Source organism: Orycteropus afer, unplaced genomic scaffold (assembly GCF_000298275.1).
Source record: "Orycteropus afer afer isolate SDZICR_OR568_19922 unplaced genomic scaffold, OryAfe1.0 scaffold00061, whole genome shotgun sequence".
Taxonomy (NCBI): Eukaryota; Metazoa; Chordata; class Mammalia; order Tubulidentata; family Orycteropodidae; genus Orycteropus; species Orycteropus afer.
In genome coordinates this window covers 388307-406025 of record NW_006921648.1, presented here as the reverse complement: position 1 = coordinate 406025, position 17719 = coordinate 388307, and the positions used below count along the sequence as shown (strand labels likewise).

General features: G+C 60.2%; 1 protein-coding gene across 1 annotated transcript in view; it reads right to left on the bottom strand.

Moving 5' to 3' along the window:
* MAPK8IP3 (mitogen-activated protein kinase 8 interacting protein 3) overlaps positions 1-17719 on the bottom strand; it is a 59649-nt gene that overhangs the window by 16415 nt on the left and 25515 nt on the right. The window contains exons 3-8 of the mRNA XM_042780774.1: positions 17131-17201; positions 16620-16711; positions 9448-9592; positions 4493-4736; positions 3927-4029; positions 3344-3474 (exon numbers count right to left, since the gene is read on the bottom strand). Coding sequence (XP_042636708.1) covers positions 3344-3474; positions 3927-4029; positions 4493-4736; positions 9448-9592; positions 16620-16711; positions 17131-17201 — 786 coding nt within the window. The remainder of the gene's footprint in view (positions 1-3343; positions 3475-3926; positions 4030-4492; positions 4737-9447; positions 9593-16619; positions 16712-17130; positions 17202-17719) is intronic.

The window sequence follows — 17719 nt, the reverse complement described above, 5'->3', positions numbered from 1 at the left end:
TTAATTCTCATGTAGCCACAACATCAATATTCTCTTTCACGGCTTTAGTCATGTAGAGAGAAGCCAGCTTGTAGAAATATTCTGCAATGTCATTTTCCAGTTCTATTATCATTGAGTTTCTACGTTTAGATCTTCTATCCTAGAACTTACATTTTTATGGTGTGAGGTTAGGATCAGACTTAGCTTCTTTCTGAAGGGCTCTCTGGTTTACCTGGTTCATGTGTGGAATAACCCACACTTTCTCAATCACTTGGAAAGGCTACACGTAACCCAGGCTGTATCCCCACACACACCCAGGTCTGCTTCTCGACCCCTCCTGCTGCTGAAAGGCTGCGTGCATCCGCTGAGCACAGGTGCTTGTCTCTCACCGCAGGGAACATGCTTCCATGACTGCTGACTTTATGGCCACCCTTCGACCTTGTGGTTTTCGAATGTTTTGGGCCAGCCTCACAGTCACTCTTCTTGATGACCCTCAGAACTCATCCTGCTCCCCTGTAAGCCCAGATGTTTTGCCTGGTCTGAGTGCCTGCTGGGCTGATGGCTGAGCACCAACTTTCATCCAGAAACGTGCTTGGTTTTCTATTTATTTAAGGCTTTTCTGTCCTTCGAGTCAGGGTTACTTTTCATGTGACATTTCTCAGACAACTTACGGCTTTGGTTATCACTATGAGTGGGATCCAGCTTGACGACAGTGTGGCAGGGAAGAATGAAAATTGGTTTTGGCATCAGACCAACTAGGCTGAATTTCCAATTCAAACAAAAGGACGCTGGGCAAGTCATTTAACTTCTCTGAGCTCAAGTTTCCTCATTTGTGTAAAGCTCTTCCTAGGGCAAGGTTGCTGCAAAACCCCCTTGCACAAGCGTGGGGAAAGGAGCCACGGTGCCGGTGCTTGCTAGGTGCTCGGCAGATGGCCACCTCCGGGCCCCCGGTGCTGCCTGGCTCTGGTACATGTGCCAACCTCAGGGCTCCAGAGGGCCCCAGAAGGCTCATTCTCCCAAGGAGGATCTCATTTCACTCGAACTGTGAGCCCCACTGTGGCGTGTCCTACCCAGAACCATGTATCAACCCTGGGCACACAGTGCCACACTCTCCAGCTTCAGTATAAGGGGGGGTCCAGCTCCTGTTCCTGAGCCAGGCCCTTGGAGGACATACACGCTCCTGTCCTGCTGGCAGCTGACCTCAGCCCAGGCTGGGTCATTTACCAGGAGAGGTCCATGGCCCTGGTGCATGTTGGCGACTGGGCCTCGGGCTGCTCACATGACAACCACAGTGGACGCTCCGTAACTGCCCATGGGTTCACAGACGCATGTCTGTCCAGAACCACTGCTGGACCAGATCCTGTCTCTCGTTCCCAGCTCTGTCACTGAGCCTCAGGGTGAGACATGTGGGGCCCGTTCCTGGTTCTCCACTGTCTCTCACCCCTCTGTGTGGATTTGGAATGAAGATGATGTTCGGAGGGTCTGCCTGGATCACTGGCACAGATGGGGCAGCTGAGGCCCTGGGGCAGGGGTGCTTGCTAAAGACCACTAGGGACCACTGGGCCTGGGGGAGCTGGTGGAGAGGGCCATGGTGTGGCCTGGGCCCATGGGCAGTACCACACTCACCACTTCCAGTTCTCACTGGAACCACGAGAGGGCTACTAGTGCAGCAGCAACACCATTCACAACCCAGTGCCCATCAGCAAATGGGGGAGAAACAGGCGGGGCACCCCTGTGATGGAATGCTACTGAACCATGAAGAACCACAAGCCACAAGCCACAAGCCGGGTGAACCCTGAGCACACGACGCAGAGTGCGCGAAGCCAGACACACGGGACCACATGCTGTCCAATCACTGATGGGATGGGGGTGCCCGGAACAGGCACAGCCGTGGCTGCCAGAGCCAGGGGTGTCGGGGAGAAGTGGCGGGGACAGCCAATGGGCCGGGGTTTCCTCTGGGAAGACAGAGGTGCTCAGAAACTGGGGGACTGGTGATGCCGCAGGCCCTGTGAATGCACGCCAAGCCCTCACGCTGTGTGCAGCCCATGACCGTCCCCAGGGGGGGCCCTTGGCTTGCAGCCTCTTCCTGGCATCTCCTGGTATTACTTGAATATCATAAGCATGTACCCTACTTCCCCAAACAAACACATGTCCAAGAATGGACCACGTTTAGCCTAATCTGAGCCACATAAAGAAGAGAGAAAGGAACTGTGTCCCGATAGGAACAGCGGCTGTCCCTAGTTAGTGGAGTTTTTCTACCTGTGAGTAGGTTTTGTACACTTTATCTGTGTGTGTGTGTTTCTGTACACTTCATCTGTGTGTCTGTATACTCTGTGTGTTTCTACACTTTTACTTGTATGCATTTCTGTAAACTCTGTTTGTATAGTTTATCTGTGTTGTGTGTGTACACTTTGTGTCCGTGTCTGTGTACTTTATCTGTGTGTGTCTGTGAACTTTATCTGTGTGTGTTTGTATACTTTATCTGTATGTTTCTGTATATTTTGTGTCTGTGTACTTTATCTGTGCATGTGTGTAAATCCGCAGGAGAAAACACCTCATTGAAATACACATGGCCTTAGACAGAGTACTTGGACTCAAGTCTGGTTGGGAAAGACCAGGTTTCAGGGGGAGGACCCGGGTGTTGACACCCTAGATAACTAAAGGCATGTCTGCTCCCGGCACGCCTGACCTCGAGTGGGACTCTCAGCTCTGGAAGCGGGGAGACAGGCCCCAGAGTTGCCCAAGCCGCAGCACCAGACGGATAGGCCGCCGTTTCTCGCAGGGCTGATGGGGCAGCTGCGGACCAGGCTGCAGGTGCAGCAGCAGGAAGGCCTGCGTGGGGGACAGTGTGTGAGGCCTATCCAGCCCCCTCCAGCGCACACAGCCCATCGACGGGGAGACCTAAGTCGGCTGGGAGGCGGAGGGCACTGCCCCGATGGAAAGTGGGCGTGGAGGGAGGAGACCGGGAAACCGGACAGACCCCAGCTGCCCCATGAACAGAAATGCTCTCCTGGGAAGCAGTCTAGCGGCCGTAAGCCTCAGCATTCCAGGCTGAGAGGATGGTCACCCTCCCACATGGTCGAGAAGCTGGAGCACCTGGCAGGACCGGGCCCAGGGCCCACTGCTGCCATGGGGTCCTCTGACGGAGGATGGGAATACTGTAGGGCGACAGCTGAGTACCCGTGTGGGTGCCTCACAGATGCTGAGCCACGTTTCATGGTAAACTGAGCGGGGTAAAGACGTGCCCCGTGGGGATCTGGGAGGGGCGGGAAGCTCCATGGTGAGCCACGAGGGGCAGCTCCCCCTGGAGGGTGTAAGACCCCCCCCATGGGGAGTGTGGAGCCATGTCATTGGCGGTGGGGACCCTTGCTCTCACCTAGCAGGTCGGCCCCCTCATCCACGTCCCCGATGACCTCTGACCCAGCGGTTGACAGCTCATGGTACAGGGAGTCAGTGTTGATGCCGAAAGCCTTGTTCACGATGCCCTGGGTGGGGCTGTCAGGAGGATACATGGGGGGGAGCAGTCACCCACGCTGACCCAAGCTTTCAGACCCTCCCAGCTCCAATCCCAGCACCCTGAAGGCCCACACTGCTCCACAGTGTCAGGCATGAGCTAGACAGTGGGGTCAGCCCCCTATGATCGCCCCGGACCAGTGAAAGGGGTGCCAGTGACCTTGCTTACCCAGGGACCCTATCCACCTGGGGCTGCGTGCAGACGTCCCGTCCGCCCAGGGCCCCGAGGCTGCACGCTGACGTCCCGTCCGCCCAGGGCCCCGGGGCTGCACGCTGACGTCCCGTCCGCCCAGGGACCCTATCCACCTGGGGATGCGTGCAGACGTCCCCGTCCGCCCAGGGCCCCGGGGCTGCACGCTGACGTCCCGTCCGCCCAGGGCCCCGGGGCTGCACGCTGACGTCCAGCCAGGGCCCTGGGACGCATGCCGACGGACCTGTTACCAGTGCGGTCCAGGCGTGGCTCCTGACACATGTCCAGCTCCGGGGTGGAGTCGATGGTGTCCTGGACATCAGACCACTCATCACTGCTGCCCATACCTGGGGGGGGGGGCACAGCAGAGTGAGGTCGGCGGGGCTGGTAGCTCCCCTCCACCACCATGGCTGCCCCTGGGGTGACCCTGCGGGTTGAGTAGCCTGGGCCCACGGGAAGGGAGAGAGGACACGGGGCTGGTCTGATGGACTACTGGCCAGTGGTGTGTCTTCCCCACCCAGCACAGGTGGCTTGCCTGACACTCTGTGGTTGGCACAGGACCAGCAGGGACGTGTGGAAGGGTGGCCGGCAGCCACGGAACCTTGGCAGAGACTCGTGGGAGGGCGGCTAGCGGCCACAGGACCAGCAGGGATACTGGGAGGGACGGCTAGTGGCCAAAGGACCAGCAGGGACGTGTGGGAGGGCAGCCAGCGGCCAAAGGACCAGCAGGGACATGTGGGAGGGCAGCCGGCGGCCACGGGACCAACAGGGATGTGGGGGGGGGCGGGGTGGTGGTGGCAGGCAGCGCACCTATGCTGACATTACGCATCTCCTGCGTGACCTGCACCTCCATGTTGCGGCTGTTGCGTTTCTCACGGGCCTGCTTGCCACTCTTGCTGTTGCCATGGTCCCCCAGAGGCTGCAGGGTCTCATTGAGGGGTGTGACCGTGGCTGAGGGCACTGAGGATGTGGGTGTGTTGGACTTGGTGCCAGTAGTGCTGGGTGTGGCGGCCGCTGAGGACTGACCCGACTCAGACATCTCGTCGTGGGGACACTGGGACAAACACAGGAGGGAGCGTCGCAGTGTGTCCCCCCCACAGGTCAGTGTGGCCACCCGAGGCCATGTGGGGCCATCACAGCCACCCCATCTGAGGGCTCAAAGCCCAGTGTCCTGCCACTGGCAAAGGAACGGTCTGGAAGGGCTCAGGGGACGCGATGGTGCCTCCGGGCCAAGACGGGGCCTGGTCACGTCCACGGTCGCTCCGGCTCTCCAGAAGCAACCCCACCCAATTGAAATGGCTAGAACGTGACCTTCAGCTAGCGCGACCCCCCGGGTGGGATGACAGCACAGCGCGCTGGAGGCCACAGCGCAGGGCGGAGTGGGCTTTCCGGGCCTCATGTCTGGCACTGACGCACAGAAGCAGGCAGCAGGTGCCGGGCATCTGACCAGCCACCACGGTGTCCCCCTACGGCCCTGAGGATGCCTGGCTCTGCCCTGCCACCTGCGTGGGCAAGACCCTCGAGGGGTGAGCAGTGGTGCGGCTCTGAATACCAGCCCTGACAGTTGTGGAAGCAGTTAGTGGAGGGACATCTCTAAAACCTGGGGACCCAGTGCCATGTCCAAAACAGCACCACCTGAGGCATCATGGGGGAGGAAGCTCTGAACCAAGACGGGACACAGACCCACAGACCCCTGCTAGGGAGGCCTTCCTGTGTCCCACGGACCCCCTGGCACTCCCTGTTGGCAGCCCTCAGTGCGGCTGTCCCCATGGCTGCCAGGCCTCCTGCCCCATCTCAGGCTCAGTACCCTGTCTTCCCTGGTGCTGAGGCCTCAACCCAAAGCCCAGGAGGAAAACACTGCTCCCTTCCTAGATGGGACATGAGGACACTAGGACACACATCCGGGACAGAAAGCTGCACGGAGGCCCTAATCTAGGAGACAGGAGGGGCTGAGGAGGGTGGCCACCAACCCTCAAGCTGGGAAAATGCCGGGCCACTTGATGCGCTGTCATTGAGGACGGGCAGGGTCGCCCAGGTGACAGTCTACCAGCCACGTCCAGGAGGGGCCAGCAGGAGCACTGGCTCCCAGGGCGGTGGTTGCCCTGTCTGGTCACTGCCACGTCCCAGGCAGAGAACCCTCCCAGCGACCAGCCTGCGCCTTTGGAAGGTGGGGTCTGACTCTGTCCATGGGGTAGGAGATAGCACCACTGGAAACCCAACACTCGGAGCTTTCTGCACAGTGGGTGTGCCGCCAGCAAGTGGGCGCCAGGGCACACGTGGCAACGTGTGGGTCTGCTGTCACCATGGAGGGGTGCTTCCAGCACCTGGTGGGCAGAGGTCAGGGATGACGAGGGGCATCCCACAGCCACAGTACGTGGCCACCCATGTCGCCAGGACTGACAGAGACCTGCTCTGAGCCTGCTCCTTGCTTCCCAGGAAAGGGCCCTGCAGGGAACGCTGAGCTCCGGATCTGTGTCTGACGACTTGTGCCCAGGGTAAGAAGAAAAACTCCCCCCTGTTGTCATGTCTACAACCAAAGCTGACCCTGGAGACTGTCACCCACACTCCAAGTTACATCTTCGTGAGGAAGTCCCCGAGCTTCCACTGCCTGAGCCCATGTCATGGGGCCCACGTGTCCCACAGTGTGAGGCTCTCTGCTGCCACATGAGGGGAGGTGTAGGAGACCAGATGAGAGAAGCCACTAAGTAAGTAGTCGGGGAGTCCACACCTTGCAGAATGGACGGCTTGCCCAATGGCCATGTCCTCCAGTCAGATCCACAAGCACAAAGTGGGGCTGTGGATGCTGAGTGGGTCTGAGGGACCCAGGAATAACCTCTGGGGCCTCTGTGCTGTGACCACGCCTCCCCTGGTCCCTTAGTGCTGTTTTCCTACAGAGCTACCACTTGCCCACGGGACACGACCCCTGGCCACAACTTACCTACAGGCAAACCTGTTAACCTGCTAAACACCAACGGGGGCAGGGGCCTCCAAACGCAAAGAACCCACACTCAGCGGCCATTCCTCACCATGAGTAGCCACAATTGTTAGGTTAAAAACTGAAAATACAGTACATAAACACAAAACCATGAACAACAGAATAAGGAATCAGAAAAACTCTAAAACACAGGGTGTGAGAAAAAACGAAAACATAATCATTGATAAAAAAATAAATGAAACACATCAACTAAAACATAAAATACCAGCTGATCAAGAAGATGGGCGGGATAGGAAAAGAGAGAGAAACACGGTCATCAGCAGGAGAGAGAGAAAGAGAGAGATGCAGGGTGGGGGGACATGTGGGGTGAGACATGGGGAAAGAAGGGGGAGATGGGGAGAGAGAAGGAGACACGGGGGGAGAGAGAGACATGGGTGGGGAGACACAGGCAGGGCAGACACAGGGAGACGGAGATACGTGGAGAGATGGAGAGAGACATGGGCAGGGAGACAAGGGGTGCAGGGAAAACACAGGGAGAGAAGGGGAGAGAGGCCAGGGAGACACAGGGGAGGGGGGGAGAGAGAGGGAGAGACACGCAGACATGGGGAGGGGGACGTGGGGGGAGACACGGTGGAGGGGCAAGAGAGAGAGAGGGAACACGGGAGGGGAGATGGTGGGGAGACATGGGGAGGTGGGGAGACATGGGGAGAGAGGCATCAGTGAGGAGACATGAGGAGCGAGTGAAGACAGAGAGAGAGATAGGGAGAGAGGCCAGGAAGCCAGGGAGGGAGGGAGAGGGAGAGACAGAGAGAGAGAGGCAGGGAGGGGAATGTGGCAGGGAGACACCGGGAAAGAGCAGGGGCAGATGCAGTGGGGGTGGAGGGGGAGCGAGCGAGAGAGGAAATGCAGGAGGGGAAACATAGTGGGGGGGACACGGGGAGGTGGAGAGATGGGGAGGAGGGAGCGGGGGGGGAGACGTGGGGAGGTGGAGAGATGGGGAGGAGGGGGGGGAGACGTGGGGAGGTGGAGAGATGGGAAGGAGGGAGGGGGAGAGAGAGGGGAGGTCATGGCAGAAGAGCCACCCCACATGAAGAGGTAAGGAGAGCGGGAGGGACACAGGTTAGGTGGCAGGAGGGACGCAGGCTGGGTGGCGGGAAGGACACAGGCCGGGTGGGGGTGTCTCCCTGCTGCTTCCTATTGCTCGTGTGGCTCCTTCAAGTGCTTCCAGCTCAGGTCGAGCTCCCAGGCCTGAGGGCATGAGCACATCTGAGTGTGTGTGACTGTGAGTGCATGAGAAACAAGAATGTGAGTGTGTGTGCATGTGTTAGCATGTACGAGCATATGTGAGCCTGAGTATGTGGTTGTGAGCACGAACATGTAAGTGTAGAAGCCTGAGTGTGAGTGTAAGAGCATGTGCAAGCCTAAGTGTGAGTATGTGTGAACTTATGTGAGTGCATATCAATAAGAACACGTGAGCATGAGTGCATGTGAGCATGTCTGAATGTGTAAGCATGTAAGAACATGTATGAGCATGACTGTGAGTGCATGTGAACTCGTGCGTGCATGTGAACTCGTGCGTATGTGCGAATAACATGTGTGAGTACATGTGAGCATGGGTGTGTAAGAACATGTGTGAGCTTGAATGCATGTGAACTTGTGTGTGAATAATTAAATGTGAGTGCATGTGAGCATGGGTGTGTAAGAGCATGTGTGAGCCTTAGTGTGAGTGCATGCGCACTTTGTGTGTGTGTGTGAATAACATGTTAATGTGAGAGCATGTCAGTATGGGTGTGTAAGAGCATGTATGAGTCTGAGTGCGTGTGAACAACATGTGAATCCATGTTGAGTATGGGTGTGTAAGAGCATGTGTGAGCCTGATTGTGAGTGCATGTGACCTTACATGTGTGCATGCATGTGAGTAACGGGAGAGCACGAGGGCACGTGAACACGTGAACACATGTAAGCATGAGTGCGTGTGAGCACAGGCATGTGATGAGTGAGCATGAGTGAGTGCATGTGAACACACCTATGTGTGAATATGTAAGTGCATGTGAGCATGAGTGTGAGTGTGAACTGAAGTGTGAACGTGCCACAGGCCTGCCACCTTCTGGCCAACCCCCACCGCTGAACGAGGTAACTGGTGGGCGAGTGGCCAGCATGGCCCAGACAGGAGCGCCGGAGTTGAGCAGAAACAAGGTAAAGTGTCCAAAGTGGGACAGAGCCTCAGCTGGCCTGGGCCCTGTGGGCAAGCGAGACGCTCTAAGGGTGACAGACAGTCATGCGTGAAGGGCAGCAGGATGGAAGCCGCCAGAGAACCTGCAGCCTCGTCCTACAGCCTGCTTCCTGCATGTGTGCTGCTGCCACCAGGGGACCCAGCAGGCCCCAGGCCCCGCCCCCGGGGCAGAACAGCTCCCCGGCCCTGCCTTCCTCTGGTCCACTACACCCCCACACTCTGGGAGCGCCTCGGCTGGCGGTGTGCCTCCTGGGGCTTCACCCAGAGTTCAGAGGCAGAGAATCCGTCCCCTTGGTAAAGCAGACAGGACAACAGAGCGCTCTCTCTCGAGGTAACCTCTTAGGAAGGCAGGCAGCCGGTGTGCCAGGGCACACCCCCTGGCTGAGCGCACTGCGTCCTGGACTGCAAGGCGGCTGTGAGCGCCCTGGGCCACTGCCTGTATAGGAACCTCGGTCCCACGGACCCCACCCTTGGGTGCTGGCCGGCTCCTCCCTCCCTGCCCACCTTGGGCAGACGGTGCGTGTGGAGGTGGCCTGCCTGGACAAGCAGGGGAGCTGGTGACGGGGAAGCCCCTCGCCCACAGCATGGCTACGAAACCTGGTAGGTGGAGCTGGCCGGCAGCTGGCCGCGGTCACTCGGGCGCCAGTGGTCCGCTGCAGGCGTCAGCTTGCCCCCCATCTGTGCACGTACCATGCCATCGGCCAGGGGGAAGACGTTCAGAGAGGTGGGGCGCTCCTTCCTACTGGGGTGTGGGGGAGAGATGAAGTGGGCATTAGACGGTGGTGGTGGGGAATAGCACCAGCCCTTCCCGGATGCTCAGACCCCTGCTCTGTGCGGCACGCGGCTCTCACCATGCCCGCCCACAGGCTGCGTGCCCGGCCGGCTCAGCCAGATGAGGCTATGGGGCAGGCGAGGCCCTTCTGGTCGGATGCCACCCCTGCCCAGCCCGTCCCTCCTCAGGGCGGGTCACAGCCAGGGGGTAGCCTCTACCAAGGTGGGGGCACACCATGTATGACCCACCACCATGGTTTGGTTTGTAATTTTTATTTGTGTCCGTTTTAAACAGACACCTTCAGCGGGGCAGGAACCCCGGAGGGACTCTCGGTACTGCAAAAGCCCAGCCTACTCAGCAATGGACTCTCACGGGGACACGCACTCTCACACGGCCTGCTGAGCCCCACGTCAGTGCTCCTGAGTGAGAAGAGGCGGGCCTGTGCAGAGCTGGGAGGATGGTGTGCTGGCAGCAAAGGTGGGAGACCACACAGCCACACGCCCCATCCCCCTGCTCTGCAGGGCGGTGGGGGACCACACAGCCATCCCTCTGCCCCGCAGGGTGGTGGGAGACCCCACAGCCGCACGCCCCATCCCTCTGCCCCGCAGGGCGGTGGGAGACCACACAGCCATCCCTCTGCTCCGCAGGGTGGTGGACCACACAGCCGCACGCCCCATCCCTCTGCCCCGCAGGGCGGTGGACCACACAGCTGCATGCCCCATCCCCCTGCCCTGCAGGGTGGTGCGGGGCCTTGGGCCTTCCCATCTGGCAGGCACTCCTCCTGCAGCGTGAGGGTCCCTGTCTGGAGCTGCCACCACCTCAGGTGACGACCTGGCTCTGCAGAAACAGGAGCTGGGGGGCGGCGTGCAGGCAAGGGTCTTCCTCCCGCTGTCCGGCGTCAGCCACGCCCCTCAGGCGGAGGAGACAGGGCTGTGGGGGAGCCTCATCCTCTGGGGGGTCCTCTGTCAAGTGTTCAGCACGGCTCAGCCCTCGTCATGGGGAGGTGCTGCTCCTGCACACTTCTTGGTGCTTCCCTTTTTTAAGATGGCTAAAGACATGGCATAATGCTGACCATGTGCTGTGACACCTGTGTGACAAAGCCTAATAGCCTTTTCCCACCTCCTGTTTTCCCTCTGTGCCCACCTCGATGGGCTTGTCTGAGCGGGATACCCCGTACAGGGCATCACACTGTCCCTTCACGACCGACACATCTCACTGAGATCAGGGTTTTCCAGGTGAGCCGTACGGTAGCTTCATGCCACATACAGTACTTCATCCCTCTTCAAGGCTGGTAACATTCCGCCACATGGTTGGACCACATTGTGTTTCTCTATCATTTGCTGATGGACAATGAGGTTGGTCCCACTTTCCGGTGATGGCGAACAGTGCTGCAATTTACACTGGTGTGCGTTTATGTATAGAGTTCCTGCTTCCAAGTACCCTGGGAGCAGAATGGCTGGACCCCATGGTACCTCAGGTACATACTCAGGAACAGAATTGCTGGGTCATGTGGTAACTCTGCGTCTAACTTTTTGAGGAATTACCAAACTGTTCTCTACAGAAGCTGCCCCATTAAGGTATCTGACTGCTAACCAGAAGGCTGGCAGTTCAAATCCACAGCCACTCTTTGGAAGGAAGGCTGGACAATCTATTTCCATAGAGACACCACTTTGGAAACTCAAGGAGGAATCACTGTAAGTCGAATCTACTCGACAGCAGTGAGGGTTTTTTTTATTTTTACCAGCCAAACACAAGGATTCCACTTTCCTTACATCCTTACGAAACAGCCCTATGCTTTTAAGAGTCGAAGATGCTCCAAGCCGAGGAGAGACACCAAGGTTCAAGGGCTCTGAACCTGCTGAAGGCGCCAGGCCTCACTGCCTGAGTCCCACCTGAGCTCTTCTCCAAAGAAGTCAGGGTGCCCATGGCCGTGCACCCCGAGAGTGGGCAAGGCCTGACAGCAAGGTGAGCACAGACAGCCCCACCAAGACGCAGGGCAGACAGGCCCAGGCCAGGCCTCCTGTGCCCCAGTTCTCCCACGGGGTTCCCAGTCCTGCTCAGGGACACTTTCTCACGTGCGCACACGACCTCAGGGGAGGTGCCTCCAGACCCCAAGCCAATGCGATACCACAGATGTCACCTGCAGAGTGAAGGCACGTGCAGACAAGTCCTGAGTCAGCACAGGGGAAGGTATGCACATGGGGCCGGTGGCCTTGATGGTGGCTGGCAGTGCGCCACATCTGGGAAGAGCTGGTGGCTCTCCCTTGGCTGAGATCACTGCCCCCAGGAGTCCTGTCTCCCCTTGGTCCCTCCAACAGAACTGTGTGTGGGGCAGGGCCCAGACCGAGCGAGGTCCTAAGGGTGCTAGGACCTGACACGGGGGCTCCGTGAGGCCATTCTCTGGCTCCATCCCGTGGCTCCTGTGGGCACCATGAAGTGCTGCTGCGGGTGATGTCCTCACTCTGGTCACATGCTGGGATGGCCATTCAGACTGTCTGGGGCCACAGTAAGAGCCCTGACCCCAGGCAGCAGCCGGCCCAGGACTGAGGTTGGCGCAGTGACTACGCTGCAGGACTTGCTGGCCCTGCCTGGCTTCTGATCAGCAGGAAGAATAGTGCTGGGTGTGCAAGAGGCAGGACACAAGTCCAGGCCAGGGGAGCTGCAGGAAGCTCCCACACCAGCACCCCGCTTGGCGACCCATGGGGGCCTGACCAGGCCACCACCGCTAAATGCCACAAACTCCAGCTTTCACCATCAGCCAAGAAAGCTCCCACCCCAGGTACTGACGGGAGCCACCGTGCGCATGTCAGCCCCAGCAGCCGGCTCCTCAGAGGCAAGCACAGGCCCACAGGCCGCCATGAGAAGTGGGCCCGGGTTTACCTTTTCCTCCACGACTGGCGAGGACTGCAGGGCGGGACACGGTGACAGGGCCCAGAGGGACAGCACAGGAAGCAAGACGAGAAAATACCATTAGAGACAAAGGCGGAGCCCGTGGCTGCCCACGCCTGGACAGAGGGGCAGCGCCCAGTGAGGCGGACACGCAGGCACCAGCTGGGCCGCCTGCTGCGTTGACAGACAGGTGGGAACACAGGGATGACCACAGGGCACATGACTCACGGCCCCGAGCTTCACACACGGTCAGTGTCGGTCACACTAGGTACAGGCTGTTGGGGGGTGTGTGTGCTTACGGTCAACATGGGCAGAGGGACAGAGAACACGCCACAGGCACATGCAGGGACAGGGCACATGCCGCAGCCACACGTGGGGACGGAGTATACACTGCAGCCACACGCGGGGACAGAGTGACGGAGCACACACCGCAGCCACACGTGATGAGGGAGTCCATGCATGCACAGCCACACATGGGGAGTGACAGAGCACATGCCACAGCCACACACAGGGGCAGAGTCACGGAGCACATGTCACAGCCACACGCGGGGACAGAGTCACAGAGCACATGCCGCAGCCACATGTGGGGACAGAGTGACAGAGCACACACTGCAGCCACATGTGGGGACAGAGCACACATCGCAGTGACATGCGGGACGGAGTGACAGAGCACACGCCACAGCCACATGCAGGGACAGAGCGCATACTGCAGCCACATGCAGGGACAGAGTGACAGGGCATATGCCGCCACACGTGTGGACAGAGTGACAGCACATGCTGCAACCACACGTGATGAGGGAGCACACGCCACAACCACATGCAGGACAGAGCACACGCCACAGCCACATGCAGGGAGAGATTGACAGAGCACATGGTGCAGCCAGATGCAGGGACAGAGCACACGCCGCAGCCACACACGGGGACAGAGTAATGGAACACACGCCACAGCCACACACGGGGAGGGAGCACACACTGAAGTCACACATGATGCAGCACACGACAGTCATACACGGAACAAAAAGCACGCCACAGTCACATACAAGGACACAGCACATGCCAGTTACATATGGAGACACAGCGCACACCAGTCACACAAAAGGACAGAGAGCACACTGTGGTCACACATGAGGACACAGAACATGCCACGGTCACACACAGGGACACACACACACTGTGGTCACACACAGGGACACAGCCCACACCAAGGCCACACACGGGGAGGGAGGGCACACCCCTTACACCAAGGTCTACAGGGTGCTCTGAGCAGGTGAGAGCTCCCACAGACTCTTGCCCCAGGACAGAGCCCCGAGTTCTGGCCAGCAGAGGAGGGAAAGCCTGGCTGGGTCTCAGCACCCAAGACCAGGGCCTGGTGGGGAGCCAGCAGGTTTGTTCCGAGACAGACACCACCCATGTCCTGCAGGGACAGGGCTTCTGACAGAGACCGGAGGTGTCCCTCCAGCCGAACCCGCCCCACATGGATCTACGAGGCTGCTCTCAACTCCCCGAGGCCAACGGAGCCCAGCACCCACAGAGAGGCCTGGCTCTATTGCATGTCCAGCGTCTGGAAACAGCTGGGGCCGCCCCAGGCACAAGGGGGCCTGGACGCTGCGATCCTGGTGAGCGGGGCTGCCACAGCCACAGGGTGCCCCCTGCCCACCACCCGGGCAGTGATGGTGGAGCAGGGCCGAGGCTCCACACAGCCTCGGCCCAGGCCTGTCCCGCAGGAGCCCGCTCCGTGCCCACTTTGGACCGAGGGGAGACCATGGAGGCTGGTGGCACAGGGCCTGCTCTGTGTGGGGCCGTGTGGCTGGGGCTTTCACTCGTGTCAGACACCCAACGAGGGCCAGTCTGCAGCTGGAACTTCCCGCCAGAGGTTTGAGTCTCTCCTCCGCACGACGGGCGGCGGAGGTGGATCCCAGAGAGCAAGCCTACGATGGGAGGCACGCCCGTTGGCCTCTGCCGCTGTATGTGGTAAGCACAGGCCTGGTCGGCTGTGCAAGACAAGCCGGGTCTGACAGCCCATGTGGAGAGAAGACCCGGATCCACTAGGGCTGGGACGCCCCGAGGGCTCCCCGCGCCACCACCCGCTTTCCACCATGAGTGCTGCACCCAGACCTCAGTCAGGCCACGTCACCGGGGGCAGGGCCCGGGAGCCCACCCCAAGCCTGGGCAAAGGGCATGGCTGTGAGTGGTCTTGACTCCAGGGCCCGTGGACCCCCGAGTGGGTCAGTTTATGGTTAGGCCCTGCCTGCACAATGGCAGTGCCGTGGCCACAAAGCATGCCCTTCTGCACCAACGCAGCCTTCCCCCACGGACTCTGGGGCACCCAGTGCCCACAGGGCCCTAAGGTGCCTGCTCCAGCGGGACCCACCCTGGAGCCTAGAGGTTGCCGCTGTGCCCCAGGGCCCAGGACCCGCTTCTCCCTGGGTGTGCCATGTGACCTTCAAGAGAATCGTCCCTAAAGGGAGAGATGGCAGGAAGCCAGCTTGAGGCTTCACATGCCATAGGCCCAGGCCAGCGGGCCAGGGCCTGGAGGCCATCAGCGGAGGGCTGGCCCTCCCCAACCACCTCTGCTGTGCTTTGATAGAAGAACAGAGACCTGTCTCCAGGACAGAACTCAAGCCTGGTCGTCTGCAGAGTGAGGGCTCCTCCCAGAAATGACATCGTCTGCGCAGGGTCCCACGGTGCACAGGACTCAGTCAGGCATGCCCTGACTTCCTGGATTCTTGCAGGGACCCCAGCCTGGGGTCGCACTTCCCTTGGGCACCGGCCCACACAGTAAGGAAGCACCGAAGGGTTCCAGGTCCCGACGCCCAGCTAGGTGGTCACCACACGGAGCAGCTCCCTTGCCGCCCCTGCTGGAGGCCGTGTGGCCGTTGAGTCATTGCACTCTCACGTACAGGACAGAACGGCTTCACCTGCTACTCTTCAGAGCGAAACGGGCACAGCCCACACCTGGCTTGGGATCTTCCGGTTTGCAGACATAACCACCTGAAGAGCTTGGTACAGAGGACCATGTTTGCAGCTACCGGGGCCTGTATGTTCCGTGACTAGAGGCGTCAGCCATCACTGCCCCGGCTCCAGAAGGGGCACCTCCAAGGAGGAAGCGTGGACTGACAGCCGTGGGGGACCAACAGCCGTGCTGCACCACATCCAGGATGCCCGCTGCAGAGCCTTCTTCCCCGGAGTCCGAGGACCCAGGCCTGGTCTCCCCGGCACAGGGCCTTCACTGGCCCCAACAGGCCACTCTGTCCTCAGCCACAGCTCCCGAGGGGGCTGGACCCCTATTTCATCCTGACTGAGGGGCACAGAAGACGGAGAAGGAGACCGACCTGCAGGTTACTCCCTCTCCTGGGGCAAAACCAGCCCTGAGGCGTGAACGCAGGCAGGACTGAGTGTGGCTGGTGGCCTGGCCCTGCCATAGGGCATATTGACCTGCCCAGCCCGGCCACGGGGTCCATCGACCTGCCTGGCCAGGGCCAGCTATGGGGCACATCGACCAACATGGTACCTCAGCCTCCCCTGTACCCAGCCCAACCCTGACATGGGGTGCATCGATCCGCCCAGCCTGGCCCTGCCACGAAGCGCATCAACCCACCTGGTACCTCGGCCGCCCCTGCACTCAGCCTGGCCACAAGGCGCATCGACCCACCCAGTGCCTCGGCCCCCCCCTTCACCTGGCCCAGCCCTGGCACCGGGCACATCGACCCACCTGGTACCTCGGCCTCTCCTGCACCCAGTCTGGCCCTGCCACAGGGTGCATCAGCCCTGCCACAGAGCACATTGACTCACTTGGTACCTTGGCCTCTCCCGAACCTGCGTGGGCCATTTCCCAGGCCTTCATGCTGCAGCCAGGGAAGGGGCTGCAGTCAGGCACAGATGCCAGGGTTCCCAGGCAATCTGACCATGGCCACCCCAGGCACACACTCTGGCCACCAGACTCTCTTCCTGAGCCAGTGAGGGTGAACCCTCTAGAGAGCCTGCTAATCCCTCCATGGCCACGGAGAGCCTGTCAGGGGCACAGATGGGACTGGGACCGCACCTACCCTTCCCACCAGCCCGCCTGCCCAACACATCCCTGCACCTCCCGCCGCTCCACCCGCCGCACCTCCTCCCGGGCAGGCCGCCCTCCGTCTGGCCGTTGGTGCCGACCTGCTGCAGCTTGGCTCTCTCGATGTGTTCCACGTATGTCTGTATCATCTGTGAGGAGGGGCTGTATCAATCACGCTGTAGGCCTGTCCCGCACACCCCACCCCTGGCCACCATGAGCCATGGCCTTGCTGTGCCTGGGTGGAAACCCAGCCAGCAGGAAGGCTGCCTGGCCAGACAAAGTGCTCTCAGGACTGCGGCGCAGTGTTGGGGAGACCACCAGGACCCACTTCTCACAGGGCCTAGAGCCCAGGCTGCTTCTCACGGGGCCCAGAGCCTGGAGCCTGGAGCCCGGAGCCCAGAGCCCAGAGCCCAGGCCGCTTCCCTGGGGCCCAGGGCCCAGGGCCCAGGGCCCAGGCCACATCCCCGGGGCCCAGGGCCCAGAGTCCAGGCTGCTTCCCTGGGGCCTGGGCCCCAGAGCCCAGAGCCCAGAGCCCAGGCCGCTTCCCTGGGGCCCAGGCTGCACGCACCTCTGTGTGCCGCTGGTGCAACGCGTTGTATTCTTTCTTCATTTCTGACTCGCGCTCCTCCAGCCGGGAAACTGGGAAACACAACCACACGAGGTCAGCTGTGGGTGAGGCACCGCCGCGCTCTGCCTTGGTGGTGGGGGTGGGGGCTGGTGACAGCCCAGCAGGACCATGGTGACGTGTTCATGTGTGTGTGCAAGCTGCTGGCATGGCTGCCCTTCAAGGCTCAGATGAATGAGAAGGGCATCACTCTCAGCAAACTGGCCTTTGAGCCTTGGCAGGGGACAGGGACGGGTCTACAATATGAACTGTCATTTTCCCCCCATGTCATCCTGTCAGAGACAGGAAGGTACCTGGCTCCTGAGGCAACAAGGCTGTTATAGACTGATTTGTGTCCCCACAACGTGTTGACGATGCCAATGTTTGTGCCGGTGGGTACCACCCCACGTGGGATGCTGTGTCTGTGTCTGTGGGAACCACCCCACGCGGGACGGGCTGTCTGTGCCTGGGTCTGTGGGAACCACCCCACGCGGGACGGGCTGTCTGTGCCTGCGTCTGTGGGAACCACCCCACGCGGGACGGGCTGTCTGTG